This window comes from Engraulis encrasicolus, chromosome 10 (assembly GCF_034702125.1).
Source record: "Engraulis encrasicolus isolate BLACKSEA-1 chromosome 10, IST_EnEncr_1.0, whole genome shotgun sequence".
Lineage (NCBI taxonomy): Eukaryota > Metazoa > Chordata > Actinopteri > Clupeiformes > Engraulidae > Engraulis > Engraulis encrasicolus.
The window spans coordinates 39,599,991-39,624,993 of NC_085866.1; the positions used below are offsets into that span (position 1 = coordinate 39,599,991).

The 25,003-nt window shown below is 43.8% G+C and overlaps 1 protein-coding gene across 1 annotated transcript; it reads right to left on the minus strand.

Moving 5' to 3' along the window:
• Positions 1 to 13,419: 13,419 nt before the first annotated feature.
• tcea2 (transcription elongation factor A (SII), 2) lies at positions 13,420 to 23,041 on the minus strand. Its single transcript, XM_063208839.1, has 10 exons — positions 22,776 to 23,041; positions 21,718 to 21,780; positions 21,489 to 21,594; positions 20,781 to 20,871; positions 20,187 to 20,359; positions 19,553 to 19,609; positions 18,345 to 18,499; positions 17,286 to 17,432; positions 14,951 to 15,022; positions 13,420 to 14,503 (listed from the first exon to the last, which is right to left on the minus strand). The coding sequence occupies exons 1-10, from the start codon at positions 22,842 to 22,844 to the stop codon at positions 14,495 to 14,497; spliced, it is 942 nt and encodes a 313-aa protein (XP_063064909.1). The 5' UTR covers positions 22,845 to 23,041; the 3' UTR covers positions 13,420 to 14,494.
• Positions 23,042 to 25,003: the final 1,962 nt, after the last annotated feature.

A 25,003-nucleotide genomic window follows, 5' to 3' on the forward strand; every position in this document is an offset into this window, starting at 1 on the left:
CCACCCGGGGCCCCCTCTCGCAAACCTCTCCGGCTCTAGCTGTGTCTGTGTCTGTGTCTGTCTCTCTGAGTCCTAGCGACCCCCCCCCCCTACACACACACTCATACATACCCAAACCTCTCTCTGCGCTGTCTCTTGTGTCTTCGGACCATGTCCTCAGACCCTGACTTGGACCTGGATACCCAAATGACCTTTCACGTGCACTCACACACAACACTCACACACACACACACACACACACACATGCACACATACACACACGTCTCCCGTGACCTAGACATAGATCATTCTGATAGCTGAATCACCATACACACACACACATACACACACACACACACACACACACACACACACACACACACACACACACACACACACACACACACACACACACACACCAGGCCCCTGCTGTACCCATGAGCGTTCAGTACATCAGTCCAACATACGCCCATCTCCCTTCACCTCACCTCACCCCATCCTTGACCAACGCACTGACAGGCCCACTGCCTGGTGTCTTAGGTCTGATTCCTGTTCGTCTGAGTTTTGTTATGCCCCATCGTCAACATGTCTTCCTCACTCTCTCACCCACCACCATTTATTCATTAATTCGTTCATTGCCCCCCTAGGCTACCCCAAGGATCACCCGTTCATATTTGTTCTGCCGCGCTTTCAGAAACGGGGCATCTAACATGAACATCCCCTGCCAACCATCATCACCATCACCATCACCACCCCGCGTTTCTCAATCTCTCTCCATTGCACAAACCACTAAAGGAGAAAACACTTTCATTTTTTTCGGTTTATTTTCTTTTTCGTTTGAAATTTCTCCTGTAGATTTTTCCCTTTTTATGTCCGCAAAGAGATTGGGTATGGGTGGTTCTGTGGTGTCGGAGAGTCAGCGTTGTGTTACTTTTGCTTGCTTGCCTTTTGGAGCTCGAAGAAGGTCTCTGTGGATTTGTGTTTTTTTGGCAAACTCTGAACAGACTACATACTGTACGTACAACTGGAAGACACAGGGTCCCTCTTTGTTGGTGTTAAGAAGCGCTTTTCTTTTCTTTTTTTCGTTCCTGTTTTCACGTCTGCTTTTTTGTCGATCATTCCACACTGCTTTGTGGTTTCCAGCTACTTACGGCATCAACTACTGATTTACAACGAAAAAGAAACTTTTTCATTTCAGAACTGCAAACGTGTGTATATACATATCTTTTTTTGTTTTACTTTTGATTCAGTTCTGGTTGTTTTGTTTTCTGTTTCCTCCTAATGTCACATGTTGAGGAGAGGCCAGAGACCCACTGCAATAAGACACTGGAGTGGACTTTGCCACACGCAGTCCCAACACCACACCACCCATCCCACCCACCTCTGGCATGGGTGGTCCTCCAAGCCCACTGTATCTCACCATCTCACTTTGTCTCCAGTTGGCTTTTTATCCGGCCTTCACACACCCCAAAACCAGGCATCTACCAGACCTCAAGCTCACCCCATCGTCACCCCACCCCACTGCTCTCCACCACCAGCACACCACCACGCACGGCACCCCCTTCAACCACCACTCTTAGCTCAGTCCCATGCCCAAACAGAACCCTCCACCCCCTCCCCATCGCTACCCAGGAGCATCCTCGCCAACCCCTCCACCCTATCACACGACCTGCTCACTGTACAGCAATGTTCCGATTGGCTCTCTGTGGGGGGTGTTGGGGTGGGGTTACTCAAAATGGGAGGGGCTGAGGGTGGGGATCGGGGTGGTGTTGTGCAGGGCTCATGGAATTCCCAGGTGCAAAAAAAATGGAATTTAGACCGAAAGAACACTGAAAAACACACTCTGCTAATAGAACTGCTTGACAGATGAAAAAGAACATCTTTGAAGATGAAAGACTTAAAAAAAAAATTGAAAAAAAAAGAACAGAGCGCAGGACTTAACAGAAGAGACCTGAAAAGACGAGTTTGAAAAAAAGAGATGCCTAGGTCTTAATTAGACTTATCACAGAAATGCATTATAAAGAAATAGTATTATTAATGTTATTTATTTTTTATTTTGTTTAAAAACTGTGATTTTAATTCCTCTTCTTTTTTATTACTTTTTATTTTCCTTGTATGTATGATTCTAGAAATCTGGAACAGCCAATATAAAGCCGTGCAAGCTTCTGCAATTGGCTCAACACTCGAGTGCACTTGTTCCGCTCCTTGTTTTGTACGCCCCGAAAGAGTTTAGTCTCTCTAGCACCTCCTCTTGGTCATTTGTGGTACTGATTTCTTCTCTTGTGCAGATGTTCTGTAAATGGAAGTGGTTGGTTGTTCTACACACGGTCTCTCTCTCTCTCTCTCTCTCTCTCTCTCTCTCTCTCTCTCTCTCTCTCTCGCTCTCTCTCTCACAAAGTGTCCATCAGAGATCACAGTGAAGAGACAAGTTTGAATTCATTCTGCTATACTTTTTTGCTTTTGCTGTCATGGAGCAAGTTTATGAGTGTGCTTTCAGTTTTAATGAATGCTGGCCATATTTTTCATTTTTGATGTCAATCGTATGGGCTGTATTATATGTGACTGAGTGTGTGATTCTGTACGTGCGTTTGTGCGTACGTGTACATGCATGTCAGAGCTAAAGCAAAAACCCAGGTGATAAACACTTGCAGACCGACCCAGCCCGACCCAGTTCAGCCATGTTCCTCGACCCCCTGATTCGCTCAGCACTCTCCATCTGTCCCTCTCTATCCGTACGTATCTCAACCTCATGCCATCAGTACCAGTACTGATATCCTCCACAAGCCTCCTCCACTTGGGCAGTCTTAGCTTTAGACATTTGGGGTGCGCACATCCACAATGGAATCAATCCAGGTGCCAGACAAAAGTAGTGAGTATAGTGGGTGAAAGAGAGAGTGGTCTGCACACCGGACCTAGGCTGCACAATATCTATTTTATTACCTCATTTCAAGGCACCGTTTCGATCCTTGTGTCAGATCTTACTTCGAAGGATTTGCCTTGAAATGAAGTAATAAAATTAGGAGCATACTGGACAGCCAGTGTGTAGATCACTCTCACACTCTAGCCTTAGCTTAACCCATTGATGCCTGATGTTGCATTGCGCAACGTTGGCCCTGGCGCCTGAAGCTGCATTACGCACCATTCAGGCTCATGAGATTTGAGACAACTTAATTCAAAATCTTTGTTTCTTTGAGATTAATGAACATGTTCTAATGAAAGATGAGGGTCTTAGTGTTTGAATGCCTTCTTATTGCATGTTTTCATGTGCTTCAGAGGCTGAGATATTTAGGTTTATATAGGCTGAGGGCAGCTTTTCTTTAAAAAGGGCTCAGGCATTCAGCACCCTTTTTTGCAGGTGCCCTAGACATCAATGGGTTAACTTGTGCCACCGTATTTCTGTAGTGACAAGATGCAGTGAAAAGTGATGGGCAATGTGGCCTCAAGCTACAATGCAGTGCCAAATATGTGTTTGCATGAGAACACACACACACACACACACACGAATCACAGCCGAGTCGAGTTAGCATCAGTTCTCTGTCAGCTCTGCATCACCTCACAGCTACTTAGCAGAGCAGAGTGTTTTGGCCCAGTGAGCAGGATTGTCTTTGTCTATTAAACATCACGTGTATGAAGTGTACAGGGACAGCCAGGAGTCTGTGATTCTGCTTTCTTGAATCCAGAGGTTTCCACCATGGTCGATGATTGAATATAGTGGTACACTTAAAAAAAAGGACAGTACAAAGCTGTACAGGGAAGTGTTGTGAATCAGTTGTGTTGGTTTGTGTTCCTCAAACACTTCACTCGTAAAGAGGGAAGTGTCACAGTTGACTTCACAGTACAGTACTCTGCAGTGCCGTGTTTTTCCATTGCAGTTACACTGCCACTGCCAAATGTCGAGCTGAGTTACCCCCAACAACCCCTACACTCGGCTAGCATCGCCCATCTTTACAGCACACCTTTTCATTCATCTTTTTTATTTTATTTTTTAAAGAAAAATTGACGTTAGCCAGTACTGAGTCTGCTGAAGAAAGGAGAGTTTCCTGGCCCTTTCACAAAGGCCCCAGCAGTGGCGGAACAATTGTCCACAGGGCCCCAGGGCAAGGCACTTGAAGGGCCCTCCATATTACTTGCTAAGGTCAGAATAGGGTCCTCAAGACCAATACAGGAGGGCCCCGGGGCTAATGCCCTATTTGCTCTCCCTATAGCTCCGCCCCTGGGCCCCAGAGACCCTAGTTACTGTGGCTGCACTCCTAGCCTGGTCCTACCTATGATTGCCTGCAAACACAGCTGACTCAGTCATATTGTTTACAGATGCTTGGGGAGGCCTAACCTGCTCTCTATACCAGGCCAAGGTCAAGGTGAAGGTCAACTTTAACATCTGGTTGTGGGACATACAAGTGACTCCACATCTCTTCACCTGTTTTGCTTTATATATTCACGGAGAGGGAGGTGGAGGGGGATGATTCAGTTATGCCTCTTGTCTTGTAGGTAGGCCTACAGCGCGACTCAGCCTCCACTTTTTGCTTTTCGATTGAGCTGTGTCATGCCTATTTGAAAACCAAAAAGTGGTGGCCGAGTCTGCCTTTGTCGAGCTGTAGACCTACCAGAAACCCCCCAGTGGAAAAGAGGCATTAGTGAGAGTGGATGATCTTCTTAGGCCTGCATTCTCGAGTCTTCTGTGATTGAAACTTGACCACACATTCTCTGGTAGGGAAACAAGCAAAATGGTCAAAGCCCCTTTTCTGTTCTCAATGCCAGGATACCTTTAAAATGATTTAAAATGTCTTTTTTAAAACACTGCATTGCCTTTTTCCACCCCAGTTCTCCATGGGTGTTTGTTTGCTGGCTCTGACGAGTGCACTCACATGCTGTATACACAAAAAAGAAGAGCTGTAGTACCTTGGTAAACTTTTGTTTGTGCAAAAAAAAAGAAAACGTGACTGAACAAGAGCCACAGACTGATTTGACTTTAGCTTGCATATACAGTGTGTATGGTGGAGCAGCCTTCAACTTTACACCCCGTCACTCCACCACAGTTGTGTACGTAGTCTGTTGACCCCCTCACTCTAGTACATACTGTATACCTCCACCATGGTGCACTACTCTACAAATCAGGTTTATCAAGGTATGTTAACTGCGAGAGCACATGGTAAAACATTTTGAGAGCCCAACCAACACGCACCAACACGCCATATCCTGCGCATCATCGCTCTTCATCTTGAATTGGTGCTGTAACACTCTCCAGTACATACATGGTTAGATGAGAGGGGCGTGGAGGAGTGGAGTTGGTCACTATCTTGCATGGGTAAGATTTGAGTGTGGATTTTGTTGGGTAGGGTACTGTACGTTAGGGTGTTGTGTGGGGCATGGCATGGCAGGGCTCAAGGGGTTGTTTAAGGATTCAAGCAGTTTTAGCCGCAAAATGCCTCATCCATTCACTTGATGGAATCAATCAATCCACTCCCATTTTTTAATGTTTTGCGTGTCTTTTTTTTTTTCTTCTTCTTTGAAATTTGGATTACTTCTCTGTCTCTTGAATATTTTGTAAATAGAATACAGTACACACATATTTATATATGCTTAGACCTATTCAAATACCTAAATTTATGTATCATGAAATTGAGAGATTATGGTAAGATGTTTTGATTTAGTATTGAATGATTGTCAACTTGTTTTCCCTTTTGCCAAAAGAATGAGTGACAAAAAAAGTCTGTGCTGTTTTTTCTTTTTTTTCTTTTTTTTCGTGCGAATGAGACAGAAGACTGAAGTCTTGGGATTTCACTTGTGTTTTTATCATTGCTCAGAAGATTTATCAGTCGTGCATGAAGGTGCACCATTTTAAGAGAAAATGTGTATAAAATATGTGTGTATATATGAGCATATATATAAACATATATTTGGTATTGTTATGATCGTCTAGCGTGGAATGACTTGTATGGTGTTTGCCTGCGAATGAGTTGTGTGGATATGGGAAAGGCTGCTGAGGTGTGTGTGTGTGTGTGTGTGTGTGTGTGTGTGTGTGTGTGTGTGTGTGTGTGTGTGTGTGTGTGTGTGTGTGTGTGTGTGTGTGTGTGTGTGTGTGTGTGTGTGTGTGTGTGTGTGTGTGTGTGTGTGTACGTGTGTGAGTGTGAGTGTGTGCGTGGCACAGCTATTAGATCACAAACACACGAGTGTTACTGCATTTTTAATTTGTATATTATGTGTGTATATGAGTGGCTGTAAAAATGAGGTGGTTTATTTCAATCCCTTGGGTTGCACACATCATATGCCTACCCACTTACACACACCGACATCCTCCCACACACGCTACATCCCCACCCACCCAAACATGCAGTGTTAATCGTTAACACTTAGGGGGTCAATTCAATATTTTCTGAATTGTATTTGGTTCCAGAATACTCTCCAAGTGTTGAAATGACACTGCATTTTGTACTGTGCACCCCCTCACACAAACACACACAGTACAATACACATGCACACAGCCACAGAGCCATATAGCACAAGGCGCACACAAATTCAGTTGGGACCCTCCTTACACAGTGAGTGTGGCGGGTGTGTGTCAAGGGGACAGAGATGGGCAGTGGGAATGGGGGGAGGGGTGTGTTTGATGCCGTCAAGGGGCTGGACCTTTTTCCATGTTAGAGGTCCCTCTTTTAAAGTGCCACCCTCTTAAAATGCTGGCAGCCCCCATCTCTCTCTCTCTCTCTCTCTCTCTCTCTCTCTCTCTCTCTCTCTCTCCTTCCCCTGGGCTAATAACCACTTCCTCCATCTCCACGCTGGAGAGATGATGAGTCACTTGACCCAGGACTCCTTTACCGTCTCCGTGGAGATTACGTTGCTAAGTGATGCAGTGGATGGATGGATGGATGAATGGAGGAGAACCCTGTGCTGCTTATGTTTACATGGATTTCCTTAAGGTGCCAATTTTTTTGCCCAGCCTTCACTTCAAAAAATAAAATAAAAGGAAATAAAAAGGAACCATACACGTACATAATGAATGCACTCATGGGAAAATAGTGGCTATGATACTACGTGGTGAGAGTGTGTTTGTGTGTCACTCGTCCATATTACATTTCATAACGATATCTACCTTTGTACACGGCGTACCAACTGATGTGTTTTCAGTTGATGGTTTGCCAAACATGACCCTGCAACCCCACACTGTATGTTTCTTTCCAACAAAAACAATGAACACTTGAGTGTTTTTTTACCCCCCCCCCCCTTCTTTTACGCTGACAACATTGCCATCATGTGCAGCAATGAGATCTGTCATAGACTTTTTTTTTTTCGTAAATGACTTTTATGGAGAGTAATTTATTGACGTTACATTTATGATTTTTCTATTGAAGCAAAGAAGACAAGAAAACCACACCTATGGAAACATGTGATATGTCTCTCTGGACCAAATCATCCTACTTAAATATCTGTCGTCATAGTTACAAAAAAAAGAAACAAACGAAGCAAAAAGGTTCTGTTTGACTGACTTCTTCTTTGGTTTTGTTTTGGTTCGATGGGTGTGTTTTTGACCTCTGTGCCAGGACTGTGTTGTGATTGGGTAGGGGTTGTGGGGAGGGGCGGGCTACGTGGGATCGGGAATTGCCATAGGCTACACCATGCTGCCATTCACCGGGCTCACCTGCACCATCCAGAACTAGAGAACACTGAAATATTGTTCTGGAACTTTCACCTTTAGTTTTTAGTTTGTTTTCGTTGTTTTTGTTTTGACTTGTTTTTGCTATGTTTTTAAAGAGAAGATTATTATTATAATGATTATAATATTATTGATAACAATAATTATAATAAAGATATTTGTGTTATTATCTCTCTCTGGGACTCTTGTGAGGACATTTTCATTGTGCCCCAATATATACTGCATGCGTGTAACAGGGCTAAATATCCCGGGTTCATTAAGTGAAACCCTGCCACATATTTGCTCAGCCATGTCAATGAACCAACTGATCCTACAGGTAATTACCACACCCCTTAGGCAAAGATACGTCGTTGCACACATTACTAATGCAAAAAAGTGGAATCAAGTCTGGACCTCTTTTCTCGAGAGAAGAAATTCCTTACAAATAGTCTCCACCTTATCAAGCATCTGCCTTCGGCCAGGTTGATGAGTGAATTTGTGAAATCACCTGTTTTAGAAGCACAGGCAGAAGTAACATCGGGCAGGACTTTTACTTCCTCAATCCAGTTTGTCCACCCCCTGGCGCGTGTAACGCAGAACTTCTCGTGTTGTGGTTGTGCTGGTGCTGGTGTGTTTGCAACGGTCACGGTCAAGCAACGTCTGCAGGTTTGACCTTCGTTCACCCCACACCCCTACCCACTTCACCACACACACACACACACACACACAACGTGCTCGTCTGTCACCTAGTGGGAAGAATACACTGGCATTTATCTCCTCTACCTCTGAATGGCTGTTTCCCTCCACTGACTGATGTGTACATCATATAGTATACGCCCTCAGTCATCTAGCTATAGTAGGCCTACATCTGATCTACTGAAGACCTAGTGTTTAGTTAAACCGATTTGAATTAATTGAAATAAATACTAGCTCTGTTTTTTTCACTTCAAAAGGAAAGATAAGGGAAGGTTATTTATATAGCATATTTCATTAAAATTAAAAGCATAAAGAACAGCAGATTCGTCACTACTTACACACACACACACACACACCCGCCTGTCAGGTGTTGCTCTGTCATGCTCGGATCAGCTGCGCTGTCCTGAAAGTGAGGAGTGGAGAGGATGAGGGAAGGGGAGGAGAGGAGAGGGATACGGAGGGAAGGAGAGGGGTGTGTGGAGGGAAGGGGAGGAGAGGAGAGGGATACGGAGGGAAGGAGAGGGGTGTGTGGAGGGACGGAGAGGAAGCAGAGCTGGCTGTTGGCAAAACAAACACAGGCTCCCCAGGACCAGAGCAGCATGTCACCTTGCCTGCTGTCACCACCTGCTGCTGGTACTGGAGTGTGTGTGTGTGTGTGTGTGTGTGTGTGTGTGTGTGTGTGTGTGTGTGTGTGTGTGTGTGTGTGTGTGTGTGTGTGAGAGAGAGAGAGAGAGAGAGAGAGAGAGAGAGAGAGAGAGAGAGAGAGAGAGAGAGAGAGAGAGAGAAAGAGAGGCAAACACACACAGGCTGGTTATTGTGCACACTTCTGACCTGTTGCAACTCAAGAACACTCTTAAGAGTTTGTAGGCTTTTGTCATTATACAGTTTCCTGTGCAAAGAATTAAAGAAGGCACACTAGGCTGCGTTCAATTAATTACAAAGGCCCTTTTGTGGTGCCCACTTCTGCTATCAAATTGATAGGTAATAGAATGTAGTCATTACTTTATATTGGTGAGGTATAACAGAAAGCCGCTACTCGTATTAAGTGGCAAATCTACTACAGTTAACACTAATCTATTATTATTATTATTACATTGATTTATGACGTTTGCCAGAACATTTGACTTTCACGTTTTGTTAGAATCAACAGATAAGCAAACCCCTATACTACACAGCCTTGGCCCAATGGTTGTGTGGCGTTGGTCTTATACGAAGGATCAGGATGTGAAGAGCAGAATATGTTCTCCTAAATCCTCCTCATCCATGACCCTTGAGCAAGACACCAAACCCTTCTCCAGAGAGTGTAACCAATATCCTGTACATAACTAACTTTAAGTCACTGTGGTTAAAAGCATCGTATAATTGTGGTGTAAAGAGATCTGCCACTTAACTCGTAAGAGCTGGTTTAGTCACTAAATAGCCTTCATGGAATGCCTCCCTCAGGTAACGAAAACAAATGATCCTTCTGAGAAAAGCAGAGCAAAGGAGTCAAATGTGGTCAAATTGTTGGAAAAAAAGTTATTAATTTCCATGAAGCCATGACGCATCTGCCTTTCTGATAATCAAAGGTACAGTACAGCATGTCTGATGTGATGCTGTCGCCAAAGGCAAACGAGAGGGAGAGAGAGAGAGATGTGGTGAAAAACTCCACATTTCTCCCACGCACATCCAACCTGGCTGGTGTGGTTGTGGCTGGCTCAGTAGCTTCCCTTCCAGGCACCCTGCTGTGTCTCAGCATGCATGCCTCCTGGAAGCCAATCCCACCATCAGTTCCTAGTAGGGCTGTTCAATGTATTGAATTCACACCGTGATATCAATAATGCTCTGAAACAATATCAAATTTCATACTATTGACTTGAAACAATATTTTTGTCGTTTGTCTACACTGCCAAAAGGTAGGTTACGCCAAGCGCAATACATTCCCCTCCACTTGAGCCATTGTGAGCACAGAACAGATTGCTACCCAACACTCATGCAGAACACCGCTGTGTGTTTCTCTGTGGCCCTCCACTCATACTGCTGAAGGGAGGGAAGATAGTGAATTGTTTGTCTTTAAAAGAAATATTGTCTAAAAAAAAAGTGATATCAATATTGACTGACATAATCGTGATATTTATTTTTTTTCCCTCATAATCGAGCAGCTCTCCTAGTACAATAGAGTCAAGTAAGAGTCAAGTAAGAGGAAGTAAGAGTTAAGCCAATCCCAATCCCATGTTTTACCCAGCAACGGCGGCTCATGGAGCCTTTGACACAGTAGATCGCCATCGACATAGGATGCACCTAAGAACTGTGGTAGGTACTGCCTCCCTACAGTAGCTACAATTCAGCACCCTGACTAGTAGCTTCTATCTAGAAAGCCAGTCACTAGTAAGCACAAATCAGACACTACAGCACCGTCATTAACATAACCTTTGAAGGCCCCTGGTGGCTGACAGCAAAATAACCATTGTTTGCCTCCCGTCCATATAGAAAGTCATCGGGGAAGGCCTACCGTTCGCTTCCTGGTTGAAAGTTTACTAGGGTATTTCAATGTGCTACATGGTAGGTGCTTCTTTATTAGACGGTACCGACTTCGGGATGTACCCATAGTTCCACTAGTTCCAGGAAGTGGCCGTAGAGGACAAAGTGCCGTAAAGGAAAATGTAGCTTAATTTGTTTCCACTTCATCTTTGCTTCTTATGTAGTAGTTCTGTGTTAGTCTCTAGCCAAAAGACAGCCGCTAGAACTATTTGAATCTACGTGAATCGTCACTACCCAACTTCCTGTAGGCTACCCCGCTTGTCACAACTTTAAATTCCATGGATCTCAGTACAGCAGCTCCTATTCTCTCTCGCCCTTAACCCCTTAGCGCAGCACTACGGCTCTCTGTAATGTCATAGCAATGTTGTTATGATGTAGTTAAGTATTTTCAGCAAGTGAAAAGGGTCGCCGGCGACCCCAGCTGCTGTAAGAGGCAACGCAATTCACCCTCTCTAACCCAACTAGGCCTACTAAACCATTCCGTACCCTTCCCACATCCCCCTTAACAGAACGTCACCAAAAGTAAAATTGAATCTCCCTGGCTCAGGGAAATGGCCCAAACAAGACAACCGACCACAGGAAAAAAGCCTGGCTGGACAGGTTTGGAATGCCATTGCATATTGCATGTAATCCCCCATGCTTGGCCCGAACTTGCCTCACCAGGGACTTAAGCTTTTATTTTACGGAAACGTAATTAGGCCTAAGACAGGCTGAGGGCATGTTACGTTCTGGAAAGTCTCCAGATCTTGTCATCACCTGCACTCTCTTCAGCTCCACACAAAAGAGCAGCTGTTGAGTACTGCTTATAAGTACAAGACTTGCTTTTTCAGCGGAAGACAGAGGAGAGTCTTTGGCACTGTAGATTGTGACAACAAATCTTGATCATTTGACAGGAAACAACATAGTACAGTAGATGATGGAACACTTAACCTGTGAGATAGAAGCTCTTAATACATCTTGGATATGTCATGTCTTTCAACAGTTTTTCTCCTCTACATTTTTCTTCACTCTTTTCAAAGAGGCTTGCCTTTTGTTTCTCTAATTGACAAGACTGAATTTGAACATGTTTGCCGGAACTGTGCGGCGCGAGAGCACAATGCCGTCTGTCCTTTTCTCATTAATTCAATTGGGTTTCCTCTTCCTGTTATGCAATACTAACTACACATGCTGAGTGATGAGAACTGGGAGTAGGACACACTCCCTCTTGTGGTATTATATGGATATTACACATACTATACAATGGGCTGGTTTGGGGTTTGGGTAGTGGATAATATCACACTGAGGGTGCAGATCATGATGACTCCTTCTGTCCTTTCCTCTGCCCTCCAACCTCATAATGCAAGGCGCGACATTATAATGACATCTCCGTATGTTTATAAGATATTGAATGAATAATAATAATATAGTGTTTATAAGATATTGAAAAAAATAGGTCAAAAGTTGTTCTCTGCAGGAACGCACCCAAAACGCTTGACAGTGGGGGAAAACTTTGTTTTCTCCACAAGAATGGAGGCAACCCTGAGCCAAGACGATGGAGGAAATAACTGGAGAAGCAACACCGACTTGCACTCTGTGTATGCAGAGCCGGTTGTAGTCAATTTGGTGCCCTAGGCGAGCACCCCTCTTAGCTTTTTGTGGAATTAGAAATCTGCATCTGTAAACATACACTGACTGGCCACTTTATTAGGTACACCTTCCTAGTACAGGGTTGTGTGAACATCACAGTGGATCAGCAGTTTCTGAATTAGTCAAATGAGACCAGTCTTGCACCAACAACCATGCCGCATTCAAAGTCACTTGATTCAAAATCACATTTCTCTCCCATTCTGATGCTCAATTTGAACTGCAGCAGATTGTTTTGACCATGTCTACTTGTCCAAATGCATTGAGTTGCCACCATGTGAGTGGTTGATTAGAAATGTGCATCAATGAGCAGTTGGACATGTGTAACTACATATGTACTGAGTGCCCATGAATGATCACTGTAATGCAATGCACGATGTAAAATGCTAATTCTGTGTGGGACCAGGGCATTTGGCTTGCCTGGTTAACACCAAACCTAATCACAAGTGAGATTATGTCTGGGGAGTTGCCTATTGTAAATTCCGTAGGGGAGAGAATACTTGGCTATTATGACATACTGCCCTGCTCTCTGATTGGGCAGAGAAACTGTTAAGGTCGGAATGCTTGGCCATTATGACACAGTGCCCATGATCTTGGACGTTATGAGTCATCCTTGCCAGACTGTCTTTCAGATCGAAACGATTGTGTAGAACTAAAGGCAGTATGGGAGTTCCCAGGCTAGCATTTGGCACCCTAAGCGACGGCCCTGTGTGTATGAGTTAAGTGCAGGGTTTATGGTAGGCTCCTGGATTGGTGGAGTGTGTACTTATGTGCTCTGAAGTCACAACAGGTGATGGTTATTCTCGAGATCACAGTTTAACATTATATTTCTTTTAGGAGTGTGCATGCGATGCAGTGCAGACAAGAGTAAGTTCCTTGCCTGGTTTTGCACACACGCACACGCACACGCACACACACACACACACACGCGCGCACACACACACTCACAAGAAAAGGCACCAGACAGTGTATAAGTTGCAGGAGTCATACTCCATTTAATGCAGTCACCACAGGTGCTCACGTGAAATCTCTTTATAAACTCCACCAACCTGCTTAACAAAGCTTAATCTGCTGCTGTCGCCATTACCTTTTCTCAACGTAGAAACGGAGATAATCCTCTCTCTTTTTTAGACACACACATCAAATGAAAAAGAAAAGGAAAAAAAGAAAACAATAAAAAATACACACACTCATGAGTCTTCGTTAAGACACATGATACTCCAAAAAAAGCATCTCTTTCACTACTGAAGAAGGCAATCAAAAGAAAAAACAAGAGTAAATGAATTATGCATAATCTATGTATGCAAAGCTCTAAGATATATGGATCACTTTCACACAACACCTCTAGAACCAGCAGAATAGTTGTGTAAAACTAACAGCACCATGAGGGAGCGTTTCCCTAAAGCACCACAGTAACACTTAAGCCCAAGTAGTAGGAAGTGCCCCATAGGTAATATACTGTACCAGGAATTAGATCACACAGCATTTATACATTCACACCATTCCTCACACAAGCATTTTATGTGCATGTACGTGGACAGTAGTGTACTGTATGCGTGGTGTAATGCCCATTTCTGATCATATTGCATAGGCGGCACCTCATACTAAAGCACTATTTATTAGATGTTAAGTACTACTGAAATGTCTTTAGGAAATGAAGCTCTGGAAAGGGAGTGGGATGGGGAAGCATGACACGAAAGGCACAAGCCGCCATATTACAGGCAAGAGCAAAGAAAACAGCTACTGCTCACAAAGCTTACTGCTGTTCAAATGTTAATACAAAAAAACACAAACTCATAATACAAAGCAATTGTTACTTGGTAGAAAATCGAAAATAAAATAAAAAAAATACACAAAATAATGTACATCTATTGTCTTTTAAAGAACAGCATCCATGAGAAATATATTACAGAGTTATGGTGAAAAAAGCATGTATGCATATTTTTAGATTTTTTTTTTCTAAAAAAGGATTTGTAACAAAATGATTTCTTCAAATGCAGTTTGCCATTGATTATCCTTGCTGAAGAATCCAGATCGCTCTTCCACTCAACAGAACTAGAGGAGGATAATGAAGGGAACCACAACAACAAAAAATATTGTTAAAGAGAAATGTTCAAATAGATAACATTTTGCCTCAATCTCTTGAGAATGCTATGCAAAGTGGATTTTGGTACACGACCACTGTCATATTGCATTAGAAGTGTGTGAACTGAGTCCAGCACTGCTACAAAGTGAGTGCTGCCACCTAGTGGCTTCAGTGGTGTATAGTAGCCAATTTCCCTCCTCATGTAGTACCTTCCCTTCAAAATATTATGACATACAGTATAAGCTTAGAACCATTTTATGTAGATTGACTTAAATTATATATCGTCTTGTCCACCATCCTGGAGATGTAGATGACATGACGAAGATATTTGCTTATTACTCATTTATAGCTTATCTAATGGTTGAACGTGACGTGACGTGACGTGAGAGTATAACGTATGTGAATGGGATGCTCACCTTCCACCGGTTGCCACACTCGTTGCACAGCACAAAGGTGGTCATGGGCTCATCAGCGCTGCGTGTCTGCACCTGTGAATGACACAAACCCATGCATACAAGCCTCAGAGCATGTCCTGTCAGTGGCTTTCTATGCCACACTCAGTTTTATCCGGCTCCCGCTATAATTTTAATGTTATGCTGCTTCACATGAAATACATGTTTCGTAAAATAATCTTAGAAATTACATTTGAAATTATATTTTTCAGGGGACCTAGAGAAGGTGGTGTCTACTTTAAAGGTGGCTGCTTTCAACATAGGCCTAACGTGCAGGGGGAAATCCTGATTTGGGTTCATCGTACGGCCTCATGTAAACAGTCATCCACATGCTTACAACATGTATATAAATACATACATAAAGACTATAAAAAGTATATAAAGACTTGAACACAAGTAGTAGTGCCTTGAAATCGATTCGATAGTTCACCGGGAGCCAGTGCAGGGACTTTAAAATTGGTGTGATGTGGTCAAATCTTTTTGTTCTCGTAAGGAGCCTAGCAGATGCGTTTTGGATACACTGGAGCTGTTTATTAGCCTTTAATAGTCTTTATTCACAAACAGAATGCCCAAACCTCCTACAAAGTGTGGACACAAGTGGGTTTAGATTCTGTATTAAAAGTGATGTAAGCCAATGTAATCCATTAGGGATTTGTGGATAACCCCCACCCCACCACTGGTTTGAACAACCTGGGGGGTAATTCCACAAAGCATGTTCAGTCACCACACTAAGTATGTTCACTAAGAGGATGTGCCATTGATCCTAATAGAGGGGGTCTTAAGACTTCATTCTCCCTGTAGAACAAAAGCATGGGGGGTATTATTTTGGAATGGGTACCAGTATAACTGCCACACTACATCAAGTTCCTGTAGCAATTACTTTCAGTTATGAAAGCCTATCTGACTCTGCACATTACCGGCATATTCCCTTCATCGGCATATTCCCTTCATTTTTCTCAGACCTCACTGAGCTTTTTTTTCCCCCTTACAAACTATGAATCAAGCGAAAGGGAGTTTTTCCTCACCCCTGATGCCACCAGGGGCCGCACCTGAGCGCCCAATCTCTGTGTGACTATCTATGACTTATGATAGGCCCAGCCACTATGGACCCACCTTACACATCTAAGAATCCTGGTCCTAACCTACGTTGACCTTATGACTCTACATTCTCTGTCTATCTCTTCTTCCTCTGCCTTCCTGCTTTTTCTGCCTCTCCTCTATACCTCTCCTTTTAAATCTATCTCTAACAATGTTTCTTTTTCCCATTTGTTAAGCACTTTGAGTTACATGCCTTGTATGACACAGTGCTATACAAATACAATTATTATTATTATATTATTATTATCGAAGTCTCCACTATAATCTTAAACAAAAATACCAGCTCAAAGCATGGCTGAGTTCCTCTGATTCTCCCTGACTTTCCCCGTTTCAACAGCGCTGGCCATGAAGTGTGAGGGTGGCACACATTGACTTGCTTAGGCAAGTTTTGGCAACGACGGCCAATCAGCATCAGGATCTGTGAATCTGTAGCTATGGGCAAGTTCAACTCAGCGCAGCGCAACACAGCGCAGCAGGCTTTGCTTTCAGTTTCAAGTTGACTGAGGCCGAGTACACTGTACTCACTGTACACCGAGGCTGTATTGTAGCAGCGGGGTATTACATTACACTTAGCTGACGCTTTTTATCCAAGGCGTACAGGGTATTGATTACAGGCACTGGAGCAAGGTGGGTTTAGGTGCCTTGCTCAAGGGCACGTCAGCCATGGAGGGAGGTGTTAGTAAGGGTGGGATTTGAACCTGCAACCCTCTGATCTACAGGCACTCTAACCATTGAGACATGGCTGCCCTGCATGGTATAGCAGTGAAGCAACACTGCTGAGAGCCAACCCCACCCAAAATAAGACTCCCTTCACGGCCAAGTGGTGCTGATGGCGATAGGGGTGCTGGAGGAGTGGCCGCATAGCTGGGTGCATGTAAGGGCAGTGGGTGTTACTCGTCACTGCTGCAGGTGAACCACGTCATGAGTGAGTGAGTGAGTCAGTGTTGATAACGATGGTGATAAGGAAGGAGGAGGAAGTGGGCTGAGGAGTGCTTGAGTAGCTTTTTATGCCTTTACTATGACAGGGACAGTGAAGAGTGAGAACAGTGAATTAGTGGGGAGAGAGAGAGACGGGTCGGGGCGGGTTCGGCAAATGACTTCGGGCCGGAATCGAACCCGGCTCGCCGGTGTAGCAGTCAAGTGCCCAGCCGATTGAGCCACGGCCGGACCGGTTCACGTCTTGCTGTTGGCTCGCGCTTACCTGCGTGTAGGTGCAGTTCTTGCCCCGGCACTTGCCGCAGATGAACATGTCCGTCTCGGTGCCGCCCACTTTGGAGAGCTGGTGCTCGCGGATGGACTCCTTGATCATGGCCTTCCGGATCTCCTTCAGCTCCGCGCTCGCCATTTCCTGCACGGCGGCCATGGCAACACAAATATAATGCATGTCAACAAACAACACTGGCAACTCAAGTTCTCAAAGTCAACCAGCAAATAGCAGGGCTGTAGTCAAGTCCACCTTTGTAGAGTCCGAGACAAGTCCAAGACCAAAATAGTCAAGTCCGAGACAAGTCCGAGTCCAAAGAGGTTCGAGTCCGAGACAAGACCGAGTCCAAAAGGATTCGAGTCCAAGTCCGAGTCCGAGTCACATGTCGGTCAGTGTTAAGCAACGAAAAGGATGAATATCAATAAAGCGAATGTTTGAAGTTAACCCATATGCCATGGTTGTGACGACAAACTTGTATTTTGTTGGATTTCAAGCTCCACTCTTGAATTTATGGTAACCAATGTTCTAAACAAAATAAAGACAGACTTGGTCGAGTCCAAAAGCATAATTTGGCAAGACCAATGTCCGAGTCCAAGACAAGTCCGAGTCCAATAGACACCGAGACCAAGACAAGTCCAAGTCCATAAAAAAACGGACTTGAGTCCGGACTCGGACCGAGTCCGGACTCGAGTACTACAGCCCTGGCAAATAGCTCTTTCAACTGTGGAAACAAAAATCTACTTTATACTTAATAGTTAAGGAGTGCCTGAAAGACAACCACCTTTACAAGATCAGCAGAAAAGATAAGATATTGTTATACAAGTTAATGTCTAAACTTGCTTTACAACATTTTTTAAAATCTATTTTTGTACTTTTTTTATTATATATTTATTTCATGTCAAAGCACAACATGGCCTTTCCAACGATAACAGTCGCATGTCTCTCACACCAGCTTACCACCCACCACCTTGACTAACAAATGTGCTGTGGGAAACGTTGGATGCATACAATTACGGTAAACAAATGCAACACCACACACACACTCGGCCTACGTACCTCTGCGCTCATGTTGGCGATGCGCTCGGGAGAGATGTTTCCGGCCAGCACGTTGCGGCGCAGGTCCGGGTTCTTCTGGTCTTTCAGGTTGGAGATGCGGCTCCTCAGCCTGCTCTTGTACTTCATATCTGTCGACTTGAACTCCTGGTAGATGAGTGGGCCCCGGGACGCGAGTCAAGGAATTAGTAACGCAACCTAACAAGGAGTGTAAGGTCCATAGCCCATAAAATTATCAGAGACAGTTCTCATCCTGACCATAGACTGTTTAAGAAACTAAAAGTCTGGATGGAGACTTCGGTCTCAAGGTAGACAGAATGAGCTTCTTCCCTCTGGTCATCCGCATCATGAACTCTAAGAGCTTTCAAAACAATGGATTAATCAGAAAGAACAAAGACCTCTTAGTTAACTAGTCAAGGGCTTTGTGATACACAGACACTATAAATAGGCACACGGTGAGTATACGGCACCATATACGCTGTCATCGGTCCAAAACAAACACTTACAATGGAGTTAAATACTCAAGAACTTGTCTTCCTTAGCTATAGAGTTCTTTATTTTGTAAATAGTCCATTCATTTCCATTTTTGTTTATGCAAAAAATGGTGTCTTGATTATAAATAGAAGTTAGAAGGTATAATGGCTTAGAGGTGGCCTCGTTGTCCAGTGTCCCTTAGTACATAATGCATACTAACAGGGAACAACATGCTCTATTTTTGCTGTGTGATTGTGTTGAAACCAGCACCTTGTTTAAACCACACATTTAAATAAAGTTTTTCAGAAACCCTTTAAAGGAGATGGTTCCCTATTCACATTATTGTTTATTGTGCACATTCACCTCGCTGATTCGGAATGCACACATTGACCTTGCCTACCATCTCACTACTCAGTGTTTAACCTTGAGATCCCTGGCCTTAACCAATGCGAGTGTAACAGAGGCCAACTAGCAGAGTGGGGCCATGGAACGTTATTAAACCTCCCTCCCGAAGCCTCATACAGTGCGGTAGCGTTGTGCTATCGGCCCTTTAGCTCAGTGGTATCATACTGTGCCTCCCATTCCGAACTGATACGTTGACCAGGAGGTGGCAAGTTTGCGGGCCCGAGGGGGACGAACTGTGCGGGAACACCTCGGTTACACAAGATCCTCGTGTGCCAATTTAGACCATCCCAAACACGCTGGGTAGGAGGAAAGCAGACCAGGCAAAAGGATATAGTCCTCAATTTGGGCAGCCAGGTGTTCGCAGTCCGCTCCAATTGCTTTGTAGTCATCTGAAAGACGATTGAAGAGAAAACATTGAAAACAAGTATTAGCATACCCACTCAAGATTGCCTGGGATTTGACACTCACATGAACACCAAACACAGAACACTAAGCATCAGGATCAGGATGATCTAATAATCAGTGACTTTGCAAGACAACTACATATTTTGACAGTAAATGTTTAAATAAATACCAATCTGACCGAAGAATCTTGACCAATCAACATGATACAGTGCAATAATGTGATTGGCTGTTAATATTCAGTTGAATTTCAAATATAATGTATACTGTATGTATGCCAGTACATATTTTGTCCTCCAATTAAAGGCATTTTCTCAGCAAATTTCAACCCATTCCACATATCACAGCATGTATGGAGAAAGTCCTGGCCGTATTTTAGAAAAAAAGCTGGACACCGTGTTTCCATGATTTTAAAAAAGTGCATTGAAGTAACACCTCAACTCATCAGGCAAAAGTTGACATTATATCAAACATGTCTGATTGCAGTGTTCCCAAGTCTGACTTTTGAGAAGGGACAAATCTTGTGAGCAAAAACGATATATTTTCTGTACTGTACTGCCTTACCCCCGTGCTGCAGCGCCGCCACCAGCAGCTCTCTGCACTTGTTCCGCACGCTGTCGGTGGTGATGGGGGCCGGGGGGAAGGAGGTGAACTTGGGGGTGATGGGGGTGGTCGGCGTGGTGGGGGTGGTAGGAGTAAGGGGGCTGGTTGGGGTGTCAGGCTGGTCAGACTTCTTACTGCAATGACACATGCAAGGAGTGAAAGAACACATGCTTTAGTCATCAAGGGGAGGACATTCATGGCCATCTTCTTTAGGGATAAGCCGACCTTGACCTCTAGCCGACCTCTAGACTGCCCTACAAAGGCAAAGTGCAGTAACTACATATTTGGTCGAAATTGACTTTAGACTGATTTAGGCTCATTTTTGTCATACAAATAGACAGTGTGTGAACACATGCTGTACGCATCATAGGGAAACGCCTGTGGTGTTTTAACAACGCCTGAGTGAGAAGACTCTAGCAGGCCTCACAAATTAGCCAACGTTGGTCACACCCATACACACGCATCTGTACATGTTTGTGTCCAAAAAACTCATTCAGCTCATTTTTCTGATACAAACACACTCAGAGACATGGACAGACACACACACACACACACCTGTCGCTGCTGGAGCCAGGGCTGTCCTTCGATGAACACTGAAGGGGTGAGGCACTTTTCTTCCTCTCCTCCGTCTTCCCCTCTGCCCCATCTGAGACACAGAGACGACCAACACAAACGTTTTATTGTGTCTAAGGTTTTTATACTCTCATATGGGCTCCTTGTTTGAGTCTGTGATAAATAAGGTTTGATAACCCACTAACCCCGCAGGGGTGTTTCTAGTGCCTTTGTTTACGGCCTGCTCTGATTTAACAATAAGAAAAAGGTGAATAAGATAAATCCTTTGCCTGTTTCACCACACAAAAAAAAGAAGCACAAGAGATTAAGAGATCTCTTCAGTCAGCCAGGGAAGAGATTAAACACATTTTTTTAATTAAAGCCCATGTTTGGACCATGACTGGTGGGGAAATAATCTACTGTAACTTCAACATGCAATTCTATACGCATCAGGCTTCACAAAGTGAGGTGTATGCTGGTTTCCCTCCAAAGATTGCTTTGGTGGCATCATTTGTTGAACGCTTCGTCAGAACTGTTTCACTTTTGCCAGAGTGCACTTGAACATAAGGCCTGCACCCATACAACATGCAGTGTAAGCAAGCATGCACCACCGCAGCCATTCCAGATCCGGTTTTAGTTTTGATTCCAGCTCATGGCTGGCTTATCAGTTTACATTGTTTTGTAGTTTGGTAGCCAAGTTTCACCTCTTACCCAGAAGCTTCTTCCAGGCCTTGATGAGAGATTTGGCCAAGGACTGCACCTCCTCGTCAGAGCTCTGCTTCCGGACAGAGTTCACGGACATACCAATCCTTGTGGACTAGCAAATAAAAAGATATATATTTTAATGTTATGTCTTGAGTATGGTGATCTTGGAGATCCTAGTTCTATCCAAACATCAGCTGGAAAAGTTCCACACATGTATGTTTGGTAATTCAATCACCTGTAGCGTCTCCAGCGACATCGACATGTTCTTGAGTTCTCTGAGCAAGTCTATGGCGCCATCCTGCAGGAGGAAAACATCACTACATGACCATAGTGAATGTGTAAAGTTCCACACACATCTCTTGCACCCATCAATGTCTACTGCTGTGCAAACTGTTCGTGCAGCTGTTTGCGTCGTTGTTTGTCGCATTTGGAAAGAACGGTGGGTTTTGTTTGCTGTCGAAAAAGCAGCAGCGGCGAGAAATTTGGAGCACTACCAGCTGCCAACTCATCAGGCCCCGGCAGTGCACGCGACTTTGACGCAAATGAAAACATAGGAGAGTGGGAGGACAGTGAAGCGCCACGGACACGGGGCATGAATGGGTGAATCAACAACAAAAACAAATGCAGCGTTGTGTTTGAAGAGCTGACCAATGCGCCCCTGGCAACTGGACATGCGAGCTGGGCCCAGTGTGGAACAAAAACACGCCCCAATAATACGCACAAAATACGTTTCAACATACGCTGTATACAACATATTATTTTTTAGTTTCACACGCCGCTGGCACAATTTACAGTAGCCAACAGTGTAACTTTTTGCCACCTGCGATTGGCATCGCAGATTCATATTGGCGTAAGGCGACTTAGTAGGCCTATTGTTGTTCATTATAATTTTAAACGTTTTGAATATCCTGACTAAATTTTACATGAAACAGACGGTCATCAAACTGCCTCGGCGTTTTAGAGACAGCATGCCTTGTGCAGCCATAGCTGCTGGCGAACATCAACAGTGTAGCGGCATCTTCCCTAGTCGTTACAATTCCGAAAACGGTAACATTTTAACCAACTTTGCGGAAAATGACATTCGATATGACTACATATTCTAAATTCAAATGACTCATAAGATTACAACACCGCACATCAGCAATGGCCATCCACCGGCGGGAGGAAAGCATTGATTTCCAGAAATGTCCTAAAAACAAAAGTAAGCCAATGCTTGGAAATACCTACCTGTTTTCGGATGCTAAGGGCGGTGTGCTCTGCACCCAACCAGCCGGGAGAGCGAGCCCCACTTACCGTGTTTTTCTTGTGCACCATTTTGTCCAGTTTCTTCGCAATGCGTTCAACCTCCTGGGCCTTCACCATTTTGCACAGATTTTGTTGCAGACGCCAGCCTTTTGGGTTAACCTACCTTTCCCTTAGAAAGCGAACGCGACTTCTCCCTGCCTCCCTTGCTTACTCTATCCTCCTAATCTCGTGGAATTTTTGCTCCGGTTATCTGTCAAGTCCACGAGAGTATGGGAGTTGTAGTCCATAAACTGCAGCCATCCGTCAGCAGCGAATTTTTGGAGAGATCATTTTAGGCGGAACTACGGAAGTGGTAGCTTCCAGTAATTTCAGCGTTATTGGTTATAAACGAGAATATTCCAGAGGATTGCACAAAACAGCCCTCCTCTGCATCGAAATATTGTGTCACCAAAGTTGTTATGATCTGGAAATAACAAGGCGACATTTCAGAGGTTTTTTTTTCTTAAAACTTAAGTAGGCCAATGGGCCTATTTTTTATTATTATTATTTTAATGTAGGCTTAGTTGAAATAACTTGATGAAAGCAAGTAATTGCAAAGCATGTTACTGAGTCAAACAATAAGAATAGTAGGCCTATTTACAAACAAGCAGTTAGGTAGAGATAGTGGGCCCTAGGCTATAGTATTCAGTCTGTCAGCACAGTGCAAAGACTTTGGCTAAGCCAACAATATCACACATCTGCATCTCTATTCTAGTGAGTAGGCTAATGAATGTTAAATAAGATATTACAGAAGTAGTTTTATGACATTCATTTGATCAGTTTGTTTGAGAACATTTTAATAATGACTGCACATAATGTTTTGTGTGTTCTTATCAAGGATGGAGAGGACTGCTCTGCAGAGACTTGCTTGCTTCATGTGATGAATGCAGTTGTGTGTCTAGTCAAAAAAAAAAGTAGCATGATGACATGGTCAAATTCATTCAATTATTTCACACATTGGCTGTCAGAATCCAGAAAACACAAGAACTATTACCAGCAATGTATCATTTAGAAATAGACAAATAAGGCTTGCCTTTTTTTCAAAACCTAGTATTTAGGTTTATTTTATTTTATTTACCTTACAAAACAAAAGCAGCAACAGTTGTGACATCCTGATGCCACTTTATCCTACATGAAAGCATGACTATGTTTCAACTGTTGAGTCTGGACAATGTAAAATCATAGCCATTTTTTAGTAAGGTATTTTAGCGCTGCAGCAATCGTTTTGGATTAATTTATCCGCTATTATCCAATTTAGGACCAGAGTCCCAAAAAGCAGCCCAAGGTTACACATAGCAGGCCATTTACATGGTATGAGTAAAGAGAGCACCCTTTACTACATATTGGATGGAGATGCGAAAGACAATAGCTCCTGTCTTGTTTTTATTACGCTTGAGGAAGCTTATTTGCCATCCAGTATTTTATGTCCTCAAGGCAGTGAAAAAAAGTCTGCAAGTCATCAAGAGAGGTAGATATCTACAGTATCATCTGTCTTGCGGTCAGAAGGAATCTCTCTCTCTCTCTCTCTCTCTCTCTCTCTCTCTCTCTCTGAATGTTTGGCTAGGGGGGCAATACAAAGAGTGAGAACAGACAGGGGACCTCGTATTGAAAGTCACAAGTGGCCACAGGGGGGAGTCACCACCTCTGTCCTTCCTAGTTGTGCCCTCTTGCTGTACAGTAATAAGTCTTCCTAACTAGCCTGTTTGACGTGGGGCCTGTGTGTTGCCGTTAAACAGGCATTAAAACGTGCTTCCATATGTGCCAACTGGCTTCAATAGGTGTTGTAGCTGCTGACATTAAATATGCTGTTAGTAGCTCAGAGACATTCAGCTAGTAATTAGACACAGAAGACCAGGAATGAAGTTCAGCCATCTTTAAAACAAGTGGTATGGACTGGAGCACCACAAATACTGCTGCTGCTGCTGTTCGTTCTTTTACCTTGAAACAGTTTTGCCCAAAGTGTAATGGGGTCATCTAGGATCATTGCCTTTTTTTTAAAGAAAAAAAGATGTTTGTTTTATGGGGCTTTAATGCCAGGATAGTGAAGAGATAATGGGAAATGAGTTGGAGAAAAATAAGGGGTACGGTTGGGGAATGACTTAGTCCCCATGGAAAAGTTGCCGTTAGTATGGTGTGGTGCATTAGCTCACTGGCCCACTGCACCCTCCACTGCTCTGTTTAGTAAAGAAACTACACACAGCCAATTTTAACCATATGCAAACATTTGTAACATTCTG